Source organism: Taeniopygia guttata, chromosome 1, assembly GCF_048771995.1.
Source record: "Taeniopygia guttata chromosome 1, bTaeGut7.mat, whole genome shotgun sequence".
NCBI classification, from domain to species: domain Eukaryota; kingdom Metazoa; phylum Chordata; class Aves; order Passeriformes; family Estrildidae; genus Taeniopygia; species Taeniopygia guttata.
Window position 1 is genome coordinate 4,822,834 of NC_133024.1, and position 20,434 is coordinate 4,843,267.

General features: G+C 40.6%; 1 protein-coding gene across 1 annotated transcript; it reads left to right on the forward strand.

Moving 5' to 3' along the window:
- Nucleotides 1-1,637: 1,637 nt before the first annotated feature.
- THAP12 (THAP domain containing 12) lies at nucleotides 1,638-14,091 on the forward strand. The gene is made up of 5 exons (XM_030259058.4): nucleotides 1,638-1,951; nucleotides 8,293-8,413; nucleotides 9,892-9,999; nucleotides 10,952-10,988; nucleotides 11,236-14,091. Exons 1-5 carry the CDS (start codon nucleotides 1,863-1,865, stop codon nucleotides 13,179-13,181), a joined length of 2,301 nt encoding a protein of 766 aa, XP_030114918.3. The 5' UTR covers nucleotides 1,638-1,862; the 3' UTR covers nucleotides 13,182-14,091.
- Nucleotides 14,092-20,434: the final 6,343 nt, after the last annotated feature.

Here is a 20,434-nt window from a genome sequence, read left to right on the forward strand (position 1 = left end):
TGTTTTTATATATAGTGTAGCATATATAAACATGGAGCTCCAGGCGAAGGCACTTGAGCCCTGCCCTGCTCCACTCCTTTCACCCCTCTGTGAGTTTCCTCAGAGAGGGAAACTAAGGGAAATTTAGCCACAAATGATCAGAAAAAAAAAAAAGCTGGGTTTTGGGGTGGCCATGGTGTAACACATGCACGCTGTACCATGTGCACACACACTTGGCATCACACACGAGCCCGTGGCATCACATGCATGGTGCAACACACGTGTGCTGTAACACACACATGTTGTGTACGTTGCATGCATGGTGTAACAAATACATACATGCCATAAAACACACACAGGCTGTAAGAGGAACGGCGTAACACGGTGAAACACACACGGTGTAACACAGCCACGCACGTAATGGGCACACATGCTTAGCACACACACGCACACGGGGCAACACACACGTAATGGACACATGTGCAACACACAGGGGGTAATGGACACACACACGTGCTTGACACACACACGGGGTAGCACACATGTAATGGACACACACACACACACAGGATAACAGGCATGTAATGGACACACACACAGAGGGTAACACACATGTAATGGACACACGTGCTTAACACACACAGGGCAGCACACATGTAATGGACACACACACACACAGGATAACAGGCATGTAATGGACACACACAGAGGGTAACACACATGTAATGGACACGTGCTTAGCACACACAGACACAAACACACACACGGGGTAACACGCACATAATGGACACATGTGCTTAGTGCAGACACACACTCACACACAGCGTAACACACACGTAATGGACACAGGTGATTAACACACATACATACACACACACGTAATTGACACAAGTGCTTAACACACATACATACATACATACACGCACACGGGGTAACACGCACGTAACAGACAGACAGACACACACACACACACACACACGGGGTAACACACACGTAATGGACACACACACACAGGATAACAGGCATGTAATGGACACACACACACAGGGTAACACGCATGTAATGGACACACATGCTTAGCACATACCCACACAAACACACACACGGGGTAACACACACATAATGGACACATGTTCTTAGTGCGCACACACACACACAGTGTAACACACACGTAATGGACACAGGCGCTTAACACACATACATACACACACAACGTAATTGACACATGTGCTTAACACACATACATACATACATACATACACGCACACGGGGTAACACGCACGTAATAGACAGACAGACACACACACACACACACGGGGTAACACACACGTAATGGACACACACACACACACACACACAGGATAACAGGCATGTAATGGACACACACACAGGGTAACACGCATGTAATGGACACACGTGCTTAGCACATACCCACACAAACACATGGGGTAACACGCATGTAATGGACACACACACACAGACACAGACACACGCACGGGGTAACACGCACGTAATGGACACACAAACACACACACAAACACACACACACACACACACACACACAAACACACAACCCACACGCAGACCCGGCCCCCCGCGCATGCGCGCCCCCGCCGTCTCCGCTCCCCACGCGCACGCGCGGGGCCGTGCCCGCCGCGGCCGCGCGCGGTGCAGTGTGGGAAGGAGGCGGCCCCGGCCCGGCGGAGTGCGGCGCTGAATCCTCCCGGCCGCTCACAGCACTGTGGAGCCGCTTCCCGCCCGGCCTCCCCTCCGGCCGCCGCCGCCACCTCCTCCTCCTCCACCCCACACACGCACCCTCCCCCCCCGCCCCCCTCCCGCCGGCCCGGGGATTTAAAGGGGCAGCGGCGCCGGCCGGGGGAACCATGCCGAACTTCTGCGCGGCGCCGAACTGCACCCGCAAGAGCACCCAGTCCGACCTGGCCTTCTTCCGCTTCCCCCGCGATCCGGCCAGGTGAGACCACCGAGGGAGGGGCGGGCTGAGGGAGGGGCGCCCGCCTCTCTCCCTCAGGCCCCGCCACAGCGCTGCCTATGTGAGGATACACCGTGCTGGATGGAGAGCTGGCTGCCTTCCCCCTGCCCGCTCTGCCTCGCCAGCCGCCCTCCTTACCCGAGGGCGCCCGGAGCGGCGGCGGTGCCGGCGGAGGCCGCGCTGTCCCGGGCGGGGCGGGGCGGGACCCCGCGGGCTGCGGCGGCGGGAGGCGGCTGCGCCTGCGCCGGTACCGCCGCGGCTGCGGCTGCCGCCCCTCGGCGGAGCGGCGGGGGCGGGAGCCCGGCCGAGAGCGGGGCGGGGTGAGGCTGTGCAGTGGGATGTGTGTGAGGGATGTGGGGTGCCGGAGCCATAGGCTCATGTAGGGCAGCCCTGCACTGTGGGGGCCCGCGCTGGATCAAGCAGTGAAGATCCGTCAGTCCTGCTCTGTGCCTTAGGCGATGTGGGACACTCCTGCGACGGGAGGGAGCTGTCACAGGATTGTGACACAAGCAAAACCTTACAGTTTTAATAAATATTTGTAGGGAACGGTAATTTTTATTTTTAGCGCTGGACGCACACTGGGATTTCCCTTGTAGCAGGGATTTCCCTTGTAGCAGGGATTTTCCTTTAAAAGGCATGTGCGTCCCTTGGGGATTCTCGATATTTTTTATTATCTTGCACTAATTTATGTATACATAGAATCTTACAATAGGTGCATGCATATTTATGCTGTTGATTTCGAGTTACAATTTACAGTTGGTCCTTTGTACAGAGAACTCTCTAATTTTTTTGTCTATTTTTGCAGACTTCTTTTCTTAGTTTTGGAGTTCAAGGGGCCCTTCTTATCTCTTTACCTTGGAGATTACATTCTTTTCTTTTTGGCTGGGACAGTTTTACTAGCACAGCAGAGTTAACAGACTAAACAGTATATTTCATTTATGTTAGCAAACCACTACGCAGCACACTTTACTTAAATCCAGATGGATTTTCTACTCTGTTAAATTGTACTCTGTTTCACTGGGATGGTGGCAAAGCATCATGAGCAACAGTAGAGGTGATGGGAGAAATTCCCAGTGGGTGAAAAGTAGGGGTGGTGTACTGGTAAAGCAAAAAGTGTGTGAGTGACAGTGGAAAATACTATGAAAAATAAATAATGTGCTTAGACACAGAAACCACCATTAAAGGTTCACCTTTAAATCAAGATAGCACTCTTAAAATCACTTGATTTAACATGATGCTCACAATATTGAAAGGTGCATAGGCATAGAGCAATACCAGTTACCTCTTTTCTAACAGTCGATAGTTAAGGCTGGTCTTTTCATGATTTATACATGATATTCACTTCCTTCCTTCCTTGAAGCTGCTTGACCTGATTTTTGGAAAAATCAAAACCCCATGGGAATTATGCATATGTAGTATTTTCTAAGGAAACAAACCCTCCAGGCAATTTCAAATGAAGATAAAAAAAGCTTACATAGGTAGTAGCTGCTCTCTAAAGTTGTGATTTTGGATATGTTATGAAGTTCTCCTGGATGAATGCAATTACTTGCTGTAAAGGCTATCCAGACCCCTTGATGTCTAGTGCATGCAAGGTATTATAATACAATCCATATTCCATATGCTTTTGTTTTAATAAGAACAGAAATCAAAGTGTTTGCTTACCTACTCTTACTCTTTCATTTTCATGATTTGCTCTTAGTGTTGTCTCTTTCTACCATCTGTGCTGTCACATGTCACAGAGACCCTTAGCATCTCACACAAAGGAATGTCTGCAGTTTGTGTGGAATTGAAGAAAATTGGCACTGCCTGAGCAGCTTCAGTGTTAATTTGTAAGAGGTCCATGCTGTAAAATGTGAGTCACATCAAGCTGTACAGAATTAATCAGTAGATGACAGTTTACTGTATGAAGAATATAACCTCTTCAGTTTATAATTTTCTTTAATGGAAGGACATTTTGAATGAGAGTGTTCCATGGTAGCAGTGTGGAGATGTAGTTAAAGGTGTGCAACTAAATGATTACATTTAAAAGGTTAATTTTTTTAAAACTCTATTTTATAAACTCTAGTATGGTTTAGGTTGGAAGGAACCTTAAAGCTCATCTCATTCCAAGCTGTGGGCAGGTACATCTTCCATTAGACCACCTTGCTCTCAGCCAACCCTTGGAACACTTCCAGGAATGGGGCAGCCTCAGCTTCTCTTGGCTACCTATGCCAGGGCCTCCAAACCCTCACTGTAAAAAATTTCCTTCATATCTCTAACCTAAATTTCCCCTCTTAGAGTTTGAAGCCATTTCCCCATGTCCTGTCACTAGAGTTCCTGATGCAGAGTTCCTCTCCTACGTCTTTGTAATGCCCTTTCAGACACTGGAAGGCACTGTGAGGTCTCTGCACAACCTTCTCTTCTCCAGGCTGAGCAGCCACTACTTTCTCATCTTTACATTGGGACATACAGTATTTTAGATGAGGTCTCACAAGATGGGCAGGAGGAAGGAGAAACCATACATAAACTGTTCATAGCATCTTTGTGCTCTTAAAAACAGTCAGTAACAAAGATGATGTTCTAAGTTCTCTAGAAGTTCCCCCCTTCATATTTTACAACTTTCTGTCCAAAGTTGATAATATATTCTATTTTACCAAGAGCATTTAGAGGCTAATAAACCCATGCAATCTTCTAGTTTTACAGACTTGAGGGTGTTTTATTCTGTGGGTTGGTCTGCAGTCTGCAGATGGAGATGAAAATATGTTCCTTGTACTGCTTGCTTTCACTTTGGTAGGTCAGACTGGGACGGTGAGCAAAGTACATTGTCGCAAAATGTTATTTGCACTTTGCAGCTTACAGTAGGAAAGCTGAAAATAAAGTTGTTAGAATACATTTTAAAATAAATCTTAATTTTAAAAAAAATCATTGATGGTAAATGCATAGTCTGGGTAAATTGTTTCTACTACCTTACTGTTTTCAGTGTTTCCATAATAGCTGGGTAATTATCTTTAATGTTTTGCCAGTTCAGTGCTAAGCAGTTCCAGTTAGACGTTCCAAGTCTCATCTTTCAGGTGTTAGGAAGTCAGTGAGAGCTAACCTGTTAAGACTACCTTCTTTCATTTTGGCTTCTTGAGAAGATAAAGGGTTCAGAGATTAACCTTTGGAGAAGAACCACCAGTATTTAACTGTCTTTTCATATCAAACTAGTGTAAGTAGCCTCTGTTACCTACATAAAAGGTTTACAGTTTTATGCAGTGTAGGCAGTGATCCTCACAGTAAAATATGTTTGTTTAACTCTCATCTGTGATTGTGGCTATGTTCATCATGGTGGCTCAAGTTACAGTAAGTGTGAGTGTTTAGAATAAAATACTTCAGCAAAGAGAAGGTGTTCTGCTGCAGTTGACCAGTAGTGAGGCGATACATACTCTAGTTGCAACTCAGTAAAATGCCATTTCAACTTCATGAGATGTCAGCAGATCTCTGAAAGTGTAAAGTTTGTGACTGAAGAAAACCTTCTTAAAAGCTAATGAGCAATGCCTAAGTGGTATTGAGGAAACTTTCCTTCCTGACCATTCAGGAGCCACGCTGGGAGTCCCCTTTGCAGACCAAGACTTTAATTGCTGTGAGCAAAGCCCCTCCAGGGCATGTGGCTCCAAGTGAAACAGAGTGCCATGTGACTCCCTGGACATACCACACTCACAGCCTTGACCCTTGGTTCTGGGTTTTCTTTAGCAGAGTCTCACATGTCTGGTTCCTTTCGGCACTTTAATCATAACATGATAACAGCTTGAGCTGATGCCTCTGGGAATTGATCCTGAACCAAGAAATCCCTGGGCTTTTATATCTTTACAGTCTCTGCACCCATTCTGTAAGTGCTGCACTTATGTACAGCATTATTGCAAGTTCCAATATAACAAAGCTAACAGGATTACCATAGGGTGCAGTACAAAGTTATAGATTCCTGTGCACAAATACTTAAATGATTACAAATAAAAAATCACATAATGATCATGATGGTTGATCATCCACTACTCGTTTGATGTGAGAATGGTGTATCCAGTTTTGTTACCTAAAACATACAGCAAATAGTATATGGCAGTATATGGTCCTTCCTATTTTACTTCCAATTTAGATTTTACTGAAAACACCTTAGTTGATCCTTCATCTCCAGATTGTATGTCATGTAGCTGTATTTTGTTTTATATATTATTTATTATTTTATGTGAAGTTGTCTCCAACCATTTATTTTCTAAGAGGCTGATCCTGGATATAATTCTCTGCCAAACGCTGTTGATGACCACTCTAGAGGTTGGTGAGAGTTATTTCCAATATCTTGCTATCCCATAGTACTACTCCTAAACTCCAGGCTATTTTAAATCTACGTGACTACAAATTTGAGCAGTTCCCAGCCATGGGAGTTGGAGTTCTGAGCAGCTGTCCTGGGAGTTTGAGACTTTTAACCCCTTCTTGGACAATGAAAGCTTTGTGAAGCATTAATTTTCCTTGATCTGGAAGAGAAGAGGGACGGTCTGGGACCTGAGATGTTAGAATAAGAAATCCTAGTGTGAGGAGATGATGGAGTGGCCTTGGCTGGACTTTTCTTGTACAGCCATAGACTGAACCAATTTCTCCTGCAACAGAAACTGCATTTTTAGGGGGATGCAATGGTTGGAGCCAAGAGAGTGACCAGCTGCAGTGACTGCCAGGGCTGGAGTGAGAGTGACCTGCTGCAGTGATGCCATGAGTGTGACAGGAGTGGAGTGAACAGAGAAGGATGAGGAGGGTGTGGTGGTGCCCTCAGTCTTCAGAGAAAAAGAAGATCTCTGTTCTCGAGACTCACGGCCCCAGGGAAGGAGAAAGTGAGGGGGACTGTTATCCCAAAATGAGAAACTGTTGTTCTTTGGTCCTTGGCTGAGCGTCCTTAAAGGAGGAACCCTATGAACAGTCTTGGTCCATGCACAGTGGTGAGAGCCCTGTACATGGGAGGAGGATTGTCACACTGGCAGACTTTTTTCTGGGCGGTGCTGTGTGTGATGTGGAAACACGAAGAGGTCGCAACTGTGTTTCCTGGGGTGGGGGGGGTCTATGCTACAAGAGAGACTCCTCTCTCCCCTGATGGGTGAAGAATTGATTATTTGAGGGGTGGCAACTTGATTAAGGGTCCAAGTTTTATCTCACTGTGTTTGTTGGAAATTGGGTGGGGGGAGGAGGAATATTTTGGAGGGTTTTCATTCTGGATTCAGTGTGTGTCTTTTATTATAATGGTAGGTTAATAAAGTTTTTTCCCTCATTTCTAAACTCAAGCCTGCTCTGCTTTGTTTCTGGTCACATCTCACAGCACTCATTTGGGGAAGGTGTACTTTCATGGGGCACTGGCATTGTGCCAGCATCAAACCATGACACCCACTCAAACATCTGACAAGACAGCCTATGTTCTTATCTTCTTTAATAATCACTAGCTTTTTTCTCCCTCCTTACTGCTATAAACAATAATTTCATGTTTGTAGCCAAAAGTAATAGTGAAATTACTTTCTTCTAACTTCTAGCAACAGAACAAGTAACTTTGTTGCTCAGAGAGTGATGACATATACCCCATTAGGGGGAGTTGAAGCTGCAGCATTTGCATCAATTACTGCAAGTGGTTTACTCACCAGGGGGAAAAGTCTGCAGTTGCATACCTTAATGGAGGCCTGTCAGTAAAGGAAAATTTTCTTTATCTTTGTGGTATGTCTTGGAGAACTAACCAAAGCAAAAGTAAATACATGTAAAAATACATATCTAAGGAGAACTTTCTTCATGGAAGCACTGTCTGTTTAATGATTGTTTTTTTCTATTGTTATTATTTCACTTTCATAAGGCTATTCTAAACTCCCCCAGTGACCACAATAAATAAGAAGAATACTATATTTTGAAGGGAGGTGGAAAAGACAGCTATCTTAAAAACTGCCTAGAAAACATTATGACTTTAGACTATAAGCACATCTGTTTGGTTTTAAATTTTTCTTTTTAAGTGCAAATTCTTTAGAATGAAATAGTTTGGTTTCATGAGCAACTGTGCTACGATCTGCTCTGTGTGTGTGTGTGTGTGCATGACAAAGACAAGAATATACAAATTAAGGGAAAATATTCCTGAATTTGATGGGGTGATGCTGAGTGGTGAGCAAAAGCAGAAAAAGTAGTTTTTACAAAAATTTGATGGGATATTCCAAAGGAAGTTGTACAGAACTTTCATGAACCTTGTATCAAGATTACTTGCACTCACTTGCACTCCAATTTTGAGTATGGTTTGAAATTGTAAGGGATTTTGTTTTATCCTAAGATTATCTAATTCTCCTTACATGCAGATGTCAGAGATGGGTAGAGAACTGTCGAAGGGCAGATTTAGAAGACAAAACTCCAGATCAGCTCAACAAGCATTACAGATTGTGTGCTAAACATTTTGAGACATCTATGATATGCAGAAGCGTAAGTAAAAACAAGTGTTTGTTTACTGCATCTTGCAAAATGTGACTGACATTTTTCACCAGAATGCTGCCTTTTAATCTTTCAGCTCCTGGGTAACTCGTCCCTAGGAAAATTAATTTCTTAGTCTTAACTGTATCACTGCCATTCTCTGGGGCTCGACACAGGCTCTCAGCCATTGAAAATGAACAATCAAAGGACAGGGAAAAAGTGGTGCTCCTGGCAGTTTAATGTGTTTGTTGAACACTGTCCCTCACTGCAGTGCTTTCTTTCTTTCACTTGTTTCACTAGAGATTACAATATTATATAAGTTTATTTGGTGTAATGTTGCGTATCTCTAATTATTTAAACTTGTTAATGTCCTGTTCCTGAAGTGTGTACATGGTGTGATTTGGTTAAATTTCACTCTGTTGTGGCCACAATATTTAAACACGCTTTACATCTGCCAAGCTGTAATTTCCTATTACATTTTCATCCAGCTAAAGTCAAGGCACTGTCTTCTGTTAATGAAGTAATAGCTTTCAGTTCTTTTTGTCAACAATATGATTTTAACAGCTTGCATAAGAGTAGGAAAGGGTGGACATGGGACTTTGTATCAGGTTTATTTTCTAGGCTGAATTTCACTCTGGTACATAAGCAAATCGCATCTTTTAGTTATGAATGGTAATTAAAATATGCAGGTCAAACTCTGAAGTCCTAGTGATATTACACATGATGAGGTCTCTAATTAGCCAGCATCCCTGAAACAGACGAAAATTGGAAATAATTATGACTCTGAAAGGAAATGCTATGAAACTGGGTTGGTTTGAAATGTATTTCAATCTAATGACGACATCAGTTACAATTTTGTACTTAGTAGAAATTAGCCAGTATAGGCAATACAGGTTTACAGTATATCCAAATATAATATTTTACTTTAAATATTTTTTTTAACTGGGAGCATGTACATGATCATCTAGAAGTCTTTTCTTCTTTTTTTTTATTCACAGATAAATTTTCCCTCAATATGATCTTTCACAGTAGTGCTTGGTGGACTTCATAGTTCTACAAAAAGAAGTAATTGAACATTTTCACAATGAAATGTTTCTAAAATTGTGACATAAGTAATTAAACCCAAAACACAATAGTAACAAAATGTTTCCTTTCTGATGTATGTCTTTTTATACGGAAGGTTATTTTAAAAAAACCCCAAAAACATAATACTGCAGTAAATTAAAATTATTGCATCCAGGGTCTTTGATATAAAAATAATGGGGGAAAAAGGATTTGTAGTTTGGACTGGAGTTTTCTGTAGTATCTCTGTAGTGTTCTTTAATATCCCTGAAATGTAAACTGCATAGCTTAGTTTTCTCTTTGGTAACATCAAAAAGTCAAAGTGCTTTAGAATAACAACATAAACAAGAAAAGAAGGAGGAAAAAAAGGACACAGTGTCTGAAATTTCTCAAAGTATTCCCTAGTCGAGATGTCTGTTTTCTTACAGAGCCCATACAGAACGGTTTTACGGGATAATGCTGTGCCAACTATATTTGATCTTACAAGTCACTTGAACAATCCCCACAGCAGACATAGGAAAAGGATAAAAGAGCTGGTAAGTTTTTAATGTAAAATTATTGGTTTATTATTAAAAGAAAAAATGACAAGTAAGTTAATATGAAACTTTTACACGAAAACGTAAAATAAAAATGTTTAGCCACTTGAGTGTTTGTATTTTCTATGCTGCATATTCCTGTATCTTTTTTGCTGATTATAAGTTAAATGCATTATAAAAATTTTATCTACTAAGGAAGTTTTTAAGAAATAATCTGGAAAATTAAAGTTGGTCCAGAGCTGATTCTTTCATCCAAATCAAATTTATAGTTTTCTTTTCCTTATTACTACAGTGACAACTGAAGACAACTGAAGCGTGATATCCTAAAATTCTTGCTTCATGTTGGTTGTGATCTTTGGTTCACCCATTTAACTTCTGAAATCTGAACCAATTCAGACATGCTTGTTTTAGCTTACTGTTCTGAAAAAATGATCCACAGATAAAACCGAGATTGAGAAATTTTTTTTGTGGGATTGCGTCTTGTGTGTCGTTTAGGGGAGAAAGTATACTGAAAGTGTACTTCAGGGTTACAAGTATACTGACAATTAAGAGGAATTCCACTCCTGATCTCTATTTATACTTGAAAAATTGCAGACAGCTTCTAAATACTTCTTTGTGAGTTTGGTTGCATCTGTTGACTGAAAATGGAGTTAAAGATAGTTCAGTATACTGGCAGTATATTGCCAAATTGCAATAGTATCTATTTAATGGAATCTATTCACTAATAATTATACATATTGAAGAACCTCCTAATACAACTGTTCTAGATACATGTTATGGCTGTAATAAACTACCTCAAGAAAACTCCTGGTCTTAGAATTTCTAGCACTTTTTGGCAAATGTTAGCTGGTCTCATCTACAGTATTTTTTCCTGATCTTGATATGTTAATATTTTAAGGTCATGTGTTAGACATTGTCATCAGTATAAGTTCTTTTTGTTTGTTTTTTTAAGAGTGAAGATGAAATAAGAACATTGAAGCAGCAAAAGAGTAAGTGATCAAAATAATTGAGATAATAACTTTATTTACTAATGCTGATGAGGTAATGCAGGACTCATAACTTAGTTTATATATAGCAGGAGGATAATTGAGTTCCTTCTTGATTCAGCCAGCCAGTCTAAATTATTTCCAGAATACTCATTCACTTTTAAACTGGAAATATTCTTGTCTGGACTCTGTAATGGGCAAGTAAATGTTACGTTTTATTTTTGAAACTTACAGTATTTTCATTTTGTAGTTGATGATGCTTTTGAACGGAAACAGGCAACTCAAGAATCGAATGAAAACAATGAGCAAAATACTGTCTCAGAGGAAGGAGGGGAAGAACAAGAGGAAAAAGTTGTCCCCTTAACACTGGAAGAAAGAGAAAACAAAGATTACCTTAAATCATTATTTGAAATTTTGATTTTAATGGGTAAACAAAATATTCCATTGTTTGGCCATAATGTTGATGAACTTCCAGAAGGTATTTTTACTTCAGATAACTTTCAGGCTCTACTGGAATACAGAATAAATGGTGGTGATGAAGTTCTGAGGAAACGATTTGAGATGACTGCAGTCAACCTTGAGTATTGTTCGAAAACTCAGCAGAAACAAATGCTTGAGATCTGTGAAAACTGTGTTAGAGAAGAGACACTGAGGGAAGTAAGAGACTCCCACTTCTTTTCTATTGTCACTGATGAAGTAGTAGACATAGCAGGAGAGGAACATTTGCCAGTGTTGGTGAGGTTTGTTGATGATTCTCACAATCTAAGAGAAGAATTCATAGGATTTTTACCATATGAGGCTGATCCTGAAATTTTAGCTGTTAAGTTCCATGCAACTATTACTGAAAAGTGGGGTCTAAACATGGAGTACTGTCGGGGTCAAGCCTACATTGTCTCCAGTGGATTTGCTTCTAAAATGAAAGTTGTGGCTACAAGACTCTTGGAAAAGTATCCACAAGCTGTGTATACGCTATGTTCCTCGTGTGCCTTAAATGTTTGGCTGGCAAAATCTGTTCCTGTTGTTGGTGTTTCTATTGCATTAGGAACAATTGAAGAAGTTTGCTGTCTTTTTAATCAGTCTCCACAATTACTAGTAGAACTGGACAACACAATTTCTGCTCTTTTTCAGGACAATGACGAGAAGGGCAATGAGTTGAAGAAGATCTGCCGTTCTCAGTGGACAGGCAGGCATGATACTTTTGAGGTATTAGTGGACCTCCTGCAAGCATTGGTACTGTGCTTGGATGCTGTGAGCAGTGACTTCTCTGTCAGGTGGAACAACTTCATTGTTGGTCGAGCATTTGTACTTTCAAGTGCACTAACAGATTTTGATTTCATTGTCACTATTGTAATTATGAAGAATGTTCTGTCTTTTACAAGAGCGTTTGGAAAAAATCTCCAGGGACAAACATCAGATGTGTTCTTTGCAGCTGGCAGCTTAACAGCAGTATTGCACTCTCTGAATGAAGTGATGGAGAATATTGAAGTTTACCATGAATTTTGGTTTGAGGAAGCCACAAATTTGGCTACAAAACTGGATGTACAAATTAAACTCCCAGGAAAATTTCGCAGGGCACAACAGGGGAACTTTGACCCTGACATGACATCAGAAAATTACTACAAAGAAATCCTAAGTGTCCCAACAATAGAGCATATCATTCAAGAATTAAAAGATATTTTCTCAGAACAACATTTAAAAGCTCTTAAATGTTTATCATTAGTGCCCTCAGTCATGGGACAGCTCAAATTCAATACGTCTGAGGAGCATCATGCTGACATGTTCAAAAATGACTTGCCCAATCCAGACACACTTTCTGCTGAGCTTCACTGTTGGAGAATCAAGTGGAAGCACAGAGGAAAAGATATTGAACTTCCAGCTACTATTTACGAAGCTCTTCACTTGCCTGACATAAAGTTTTTCCCTAATGTTTATGCATTGCTTAAAGTCTTGTGCTTACTTCCATTGATGAAGGTGGAGAATGAAAAATACGGAGCAGGACGAAAGCGCTTAAAGGCATACCTGAGAAACACCTTGACAGGACAAAGGTCAAGCAACCTTGCTTTGCTGAATATAAACCTTGACATAAAACATGACTTGGATTTGATGGTGGATACTTACATTAAACTCTACCCAGATAAAGTGGAATTTCAAGACTGTATTCCTTCAAACAATTCTGAAGTAACAAATGATGCCTAACTTTTTAAACTCTAACCAATCTGTTGAAACGGCTTCTTCTTAATTCAGTTTCAAAGCTGGGGAAAAAAACTTATTAAATCTTAAAAAAATCACTGCAATTGTGTTTTCATTTTAGGCCTTGGGCTGAATAAGCTGTGGTCAAAGACCTAAATTATGTGTTGTTAGTCCATACTAAATGTGTTTGGCAAAAAAAATTATACCTGACACAAGCCCATATTCTTGGCAGAGATGCTTTCTACATCTGATTGACTTAACTAGGTGCTCGTTTACTTTATTGCATCGTGGAAAAGTACATTATGATTGTAGATCTGATGGGGCTGTTACATAGTCACTGATTAATTAGGATAAGAAAGAAACTCAAACTATTAAAAAGAGTATAATCTATTTCAGTTCTGTTACTTAGGATTTTTTTTTTAAAACCCAAACTTTAAAGAAAGTCTTTGATGTATATTTAAGTGGCATTTTAGAGAGTGGATTCAGCTATTGCATGATCCCCATGCTGTGAACAGGTCTCGGTGTAAAGTGAATGTCAGTGATTCAGGGGTACGTTTAACGTTTTGTTGGAAGAGTCAACCTCTTTAATCTCTTGATGACTGTTTGCATTCCTTTGTGTCAGACACAAAACTTTTTTCTTTAGGCTTAAAAGGCATGCCAGGAGTTTTTAAATTCCTAAAAGACACAAAAAACTTAAAATTTATTCCACAAATGTTTAAATCTATTTGCCCCAACTCTGACGCAAACCCATCCATCTTATAGGACGTTTATTTGTAAACTGACTCTGGAAAGATTAAAATAAGAGTTTGTTGTTTGTCTAGAAGTAAGATTGGAAATATTGCTGTTATTTTTGGTGAGAATGAAACTTTTTTGTACAGTTTATGAAAATTTAAAATAAAATGTGAATTGCTTTTTACATGGCATTGAATTTCTTAGTAAAGCTATGCCTCTGGAAATGTGTTCTGTAAAGGTGGCTTTTATTTTAGCAATTTTTTCTTCACTGTTTTTGCAATTCTAGTGAGCAGCCTTTTCTGAAGACAGAGGAAACTCTGTGATTGTACCACTGCTCTGCAAGTTCTGCAAGGTTTTTTAAAGTATTTTGAGATAGCACTAACTACAGTGCTTTTACTGATCAAAGTTCTGACAATCAGACAGATTAAATTTGAAATGGTTCAAAAGTAAAGTTTTGCAGCTATCCTGATGCATGACAGGTTTATAACTTATTTATCTAATCAAACATCAAATGGCTTGGGTTGGAAGGAACCTTAAAGCTCATCCAATTCCACCCTTTGCTATGGGCAGGGACACCTTCCACTGTCCCAGGTTGCTATAAGCCCCATCCAGCCTGGCCTTGAGCACTTCCAGGAATGGGGCAGCCACAGCTTCTCTGGGCAGCCTGTGCCAGGGCCTCACTGCCCTCACAGCCAAGGATTTCCTCTGCTGTCTAAAGTAAATTTCCCCTCTGTTAGCTAAAAGCCATTCCCCCTTGTCCTCTCACTACAGTCCCTGATGCAGAGTCCCTCTCCAGCTTCCCTGTAGCCCCTTCAGATACTGGAAGGTCCTGTGAGGTCTCCACACAACCTTCTGTTCTCCAGGATGAAGAGTCGCAACTTTCTTGTCCTGTCTCCATATGGGAGATGCTCCAGTCCCATTACCAAGTTCACGTCTTTCTTATGTTGGGGGTAGGTGGGAAATTACAGTACTTTTATGTACTTCACAGTTGCAGTGAGAAAGGCACCCAGCATCAGCAAATTGAATGATTCTAAAGAATATGAGTTTGTAGTGCTCTAATATAGTCGAAACAATAAGATCAAATTTGGAAAAAAAACCCACCTTTTCTAAGCATTATCTTTTCTTTCTACTAGTATTTGTATATGCTTTCTGACATACTTTCATGTTACTGCAATTCTTGTCTCAATATAAAAAGTGTTTTAGCTAATAAGTTTCTCTGTTCCTCTCAATATATGAAAATAACTCCAAAATCTTGGTTAATGCTATTAAAATTTTTTAAAAATTAAAAGTCATATAGAAAATTGGCTCTTTTTAAAGATTATCTCAATTACAATTTTAATAAAATAAAAAATTATTTCCCATCTTAGAGTTCTGTGAGTTACCCTGCTAAACACAGTAACATTGTGGTCATGAGCCCCGTGTCAGTAAAGTCAGGTTGGATGAGCCCAGGAGAAGGAAAATTGATATCCAGTACCACAGAATTGGCCAAAAGATCTGAACACTGCTTTCTGACTGTGTAAATGAGGCCTTTCTAACCAATGTACTGAGACAAATTGAAGAAGGGAAGCACAGTAAAACTCTGCTTAAGTTATAAAGTGTCTGCTGAGGTCAGCTGAAGACACATGCTTGTGATAAATGTGGCTAATTAGCTGGCTCAATCTTTTGCTTTTGAACTGCCTTTCACAGAGATATTTAGCTTGTCTGTAAATGATTTTGATTTATTGTAATTTGATTTGTCCTGTTGGTGAGGAATCTCTTGATTTTTTTGATACCTATAGGAGTTAATCTGAATAGGGATGATTTGGTAGGATGCTGAAAACTAAAAGAAGGGTGATTAAAATTAGATGTTGGGGAAAATTCTTGTCTGTGTGTGTGGTAAAACCCTGACACAGGTTGCCCAGAGAAGCTGTGGCTGCCCCATCCCTGGGAGTGTCCAAGGCTAGCTGGGACACGGCTTGGAGCAATCTGGTCTAATGGAAAGTGTCCCTGCCCATGGCAGGGGAGTGGATTAAGATGGTCTGTAAGGTCCCTTCCTACCCAGGTCATTCTGGGATTCTATGATTTGTCTGTGATGTTGAGGAGCAAAGGCATAGCAGATTGCAATGATAGGTGCCTCTTCAACAGGAGAGGTTTCAGTGGAGGAAAACAATTCACTGAAATTACAGTGTTTCCTATCTGATTTCTAGGGGTGCACAGAAAGAATTTAACTGTAGTGTAATCCAGTTACACAATTTTGCTACAGCAGGTCTGAGACTGATAACAAATGTGTCTGAAAATGAAACGATCACTGAAGATAAATTTGGATTCTGTTTTGTTGAACAGATTCTGGAGACAGGGAATTAGTTTTTAAATATTCTGTCAATTCAGGGCAGTGTATATTTCCAAGGTGTATGTGAGGTATTTACCTTAGTTTGACCTGGCATTTTGGCACATTCTATGTAATGCAGTAATTGGTCTGTTAAAATTAATGTAAGTATTGCTGCTCAGATATAATTTTTAGTGAAAGTAGATTTCTATAACTGCTCAGCCTTCCGTGCTCTGCGAAAACAATGCTTGTTTTAATATACAAAATGTATTTCCTTTTCCCATGCACAGAATTCCTGCTAGAAACCAGTATTGATACTTGGAAAAAGAGCATGTATCATTTTGTCTCCTGTAGTGTTATTTCTGTCATTGTCTCCAGAAATCCTGTATCCACCTTTTCAGGTGCCAAGGTTGTGCTGTAAAGAAGTGGAGGAGCAGAACCACTTAAGGATTCTTGGTGCAACTATTCTGTCTTCCACAATCACTTTCTGTGCAGCAGTGCAAAATCTCAGAGTGGCCACAAACATCCCAATTACTCTTAAGCAGAGGAAAATAAATCTCTTTATTGTATGTTTCAAGAAACAGCCACTGACCTGGAATAACAATAGGTGTTATCCCAAAGAAGCTTAACATTCCATCATTTCCAGACCTCTCTACTTTCCATAAGGAAAACAGTTCCAACAAGGAATAGGAATCTCCCCAAAATTTTGCTTAAATGTAATTAGTGAGACATCAGCTCACTAATTACAACTCAAGAAAAAAGGAGTTGTAAGTTTTAAACACATCTACAGCAGTTTCAAAACTTTTGTTTCCTACTGAGAAGTCAGGCATATTAGGATTATTTTAGTTTTTTAATATGATGCATATTTAATCTAAATAGCTTACTGAAGACTAGATCGCTAGACTTGCTGATTGATTTTATTCTGAAGAATTCAGTCTTGCAGCCCTGTCGTGTAAGGACTCATTGTCGTGTGACCAGTGCAATTCTGGTGCAGGGGTTTTGTCCCTGCATGATTGCTTTAGAGCCATTCTTGACACTGGCAGCCCTACAGGACTCTCAGGCTGTTGACAAAATTTATCAAGTGCAGCTGCTGAGGAAGGATGCTGAATGTACGCAGCCCATAGTATGTAAGGGAGAAAACATTTCCTTTTTCTATGCTTTCCAGGTCACTGAGGTCCTTCTGTGCAAACAGAGAGACCTAAATGCTAAATTGCTGCTTGGCAGCCTTCAGGATGGCCTATGGGGTTATCTGCATTTAAATAACAGCATTAATCCAAATCTTTGCATTAATCCAAATGTGCTCAGAACAACTAGGGATGTGCAAGGAAAACCAGAAGGGAGAGCATTTGTTACTGGCAGATGTATCCAGATTTTATAATGATGCTGGTGATGGATGCCTCAAGTTTCAGCTGGTTAATTTGCATCATCCTGCCCCTAGCTGTGTTATGGACAGTGCCCTTAAAATCAGAGGCCATTAAAACTACTTCTTTCATATAAATTCAGATCTCTGAGTACTTCAGCTATTCTGGGAAATAGTGGCACAGAAAGACCATCAAAGGGATTCAAAGACTGTGATAATTGTTTTTATTGGACTACAAGAAGCCTAGAGAGGGACTTGTGACAAGGGTGTGCAGTGATAGGATAAGAAGGAATGGCTTTAAACTGAAGAAGGGTGGATTTAAATTAGAGATTAGGAAGAAATTATTGTCTGTGAGGGTGGTGAGGCCCTGGCACAGGTTTCCCAGAGAAACCCTGGAAGTGTTCAAGGCTGGGTTGGAGGAAGCTTGGAGCAACCTGGTCTGGTGTCCCTGACCATAGCAAGGAGTGGAACAAGATGAACTTTAAGATCCCTTCTAACCAAAACTCTTCCATGGTGCCATGATTTTATGAAATAAAATTCTTGGTTACTTGCTCTCAGTAACTGATTGTCTACTTCAGTGGTCATTTCTAAGTAATTAAGACAAATGTCCTGTTTTTGATAGTTCAGAGGTTGTCTTTACTCTCCCTTTGCCTTGTTGGACCAACTTTTCATATTTCTTAAGGAGTGAAATAGCTTGGGAGACAGAATTTATGCAAAGGAGCCTTGTAAAACCTAAGAGTCTTCTGGTCTCTGGCCATGCATTTTCCTTTACTTCATGGGCTGACACTTTGAAAGCAAGTGCAATAATGATGAGAGAAGGAAGAGGTTTCTGGGAACAGCAGCCAAGTCTGTGCAGAGGAAGTACTTCAAGTTTGCATTGAAAGGAAGTATCAAGTGACAATCCACATTCACTGGTTTCTAGTTCGTGGTCAGTAATGGTTGTTATCTTTTGTGCATCTTCTGTACTACTCCCAGTCTGTTGGGATGTTAAACTCATTAGACTTCACCTAGTAGAATAGTCCCCTGAAAAGAAACTTCAATTGCCTTCCCCCAGGGCAAAGGGGAATAAAACTGAATAAAGTTATATAAATTTTTTTTAACTTTGTATCATTTCCAGCACTGTCACTTCCCTCCATCTGGTCTTCTTGGTGGTGAGGGTCCCCTGCACTGAAAAATATAGAATTCCATGGATTAATATATGTTTGGGCAGGTGGGAATGCCCAGGTGCCTCCCCTGATGGGGCTAAGTTTGAAACTGTCCCTTGCAAGTGTCTAGAACTGTTGCATCATTTGCAATGTGATGTGGTGGTCTTCCATGCAGCTTTTGTTATACAGTTTTGCTATAATAGGCAAAAGTCTTGCACAGATCAGGAGGGGGAACAACAGGAGCCCCTTCTAAGGTGAACATCCTCCCCAAATTCTTCTGGGTGCTCCCCCCTTTTCCCTGTGAGAGGTTTGCTAGCACAGCTGATGCTTGGCAGACTTTCTGTGTCTCCTTGTCTGCAGTTGTGGTTGGAGGTGGAGGAGACTCTCTACTGGATGTGACAAATCAAAATGACAGGAAGAGGAAGGACAGTGAGAGGACCAATGTATTCAGCAGAGCATCTATGTGCACAGCTGAAAGGTTGCAAACAATTTAAAAATGGTCATCATTGTTTTGCTCAAATGATTTTATGTGGACACTACTAGTAAAAGTGTTATTTCTCTTTGCAACTTAAAATATTGGAATTACCCCGCAAAAAATCACTACTTAAAAGTCACTACTTAAGTTGAAAGGGTAATTTAAAACCCCCCTCCTATTTATTTTTCTATTGATTCCTCTAAATTTTTTTTTTATGTTCCACAGCTGAGATGGAATCACATTAAACACCTGATTCCAAATGTTTTGAAGATCCCTAGCTGTCTCTTTGGCCCAACCAGAGGGTGATTAGTTGTTTTAGTGTTTTAGTTTGTGATGGATAATTGACTTCAAAGCTTAAATTTGATTTTTGCAAACTGAGCCAGCAGATTACTGGTTTTCAGTTGCAAATGAGTTGGGGGAGGACCATGGATGTAGTTGGGTACCACAGACAAGGTGCTGAGTAGAGATTTGCTTACATTAGACATAGCAGTACTGAACATTGCTAAATACCCATTGTAATTCAGGCCACAGCCCACTCTTGCTTGAGCAGCTGTCTTGTTATTGCAGCAACAACCTCCCATTATTGGCCAAAGATCTTTTGTGAACCCTGCAAAGTCATAAAAGTGAGAGTTCCTACCTAGAGTTAGACTACCTAGTGTTCACATCGTTCATCTTTCCTTTGCAGCATTGAATGGATTTACTATTGTCTGTGACTGTAGAATAAATTCAGAGTAAGGACTACAGATTTTAATGAAGGTAAGTTAAATGATAAACCTGATAGGACAATAGGAAATTACTTTAAACTGAAGGAGGGTAGATTGAGATTAGGAATAAATGCTTGGCTGTGAGGGCTTTGAGGTCCTGTTGCCCAAAGAAACTGTGGCTGCCTCATCCCTGGTCGTGTGCCTGGCCAGGTTGGACAGGGCTTGGAGCAAACTGGTCTAGTGAAAGATGGAAAGGTGTCCCTACTCATGGCAGGGGGTAGAAAAAGATGATCTTTAAGTTCCCTTCCAAGCCTTTCTATGATTCACATAGGTAAATGGCACGCAGGTAAAATGGCAGTATTTCCTGCTCTGCTAAAAATTTTAATTTTGCCATGTAAAGGTTTGTGGTTTTATTTTTTTGTTGTTGTTGTTTTGGGTTTTTTTGTTTTGTTTTGTTTTTTTTAAGCAGCTGCCACAGCTGAATACTGACTGTTTTGTGTCCAGTGAAGAACAAACTTGGACTAAATGGAACAGCTGC

Coding starts and splice junctions, on each gene's coding strand:
- THAP12 (XM_030259058.4), top strand. CDS start 1,863: ATGCCGAACTTCTGCGCGGCGCCGAACTGCACCCGCAAGAGCACCCAG. Junction 1,952..8,292: donor TTCCCCCGCGATCCGGCCAG/GTGAGACCACCG, acceptor CCTTACATGCAG/ATGTCAGAGATGGGTAGAGA. Junction 10,000..10,951: donor GGAAAAGGATAAAAGAGCTG/GTAAGTTTTTAA, acceptor TGTTTTTTTAAG/AGTGAAGATGAAATAAGAAC.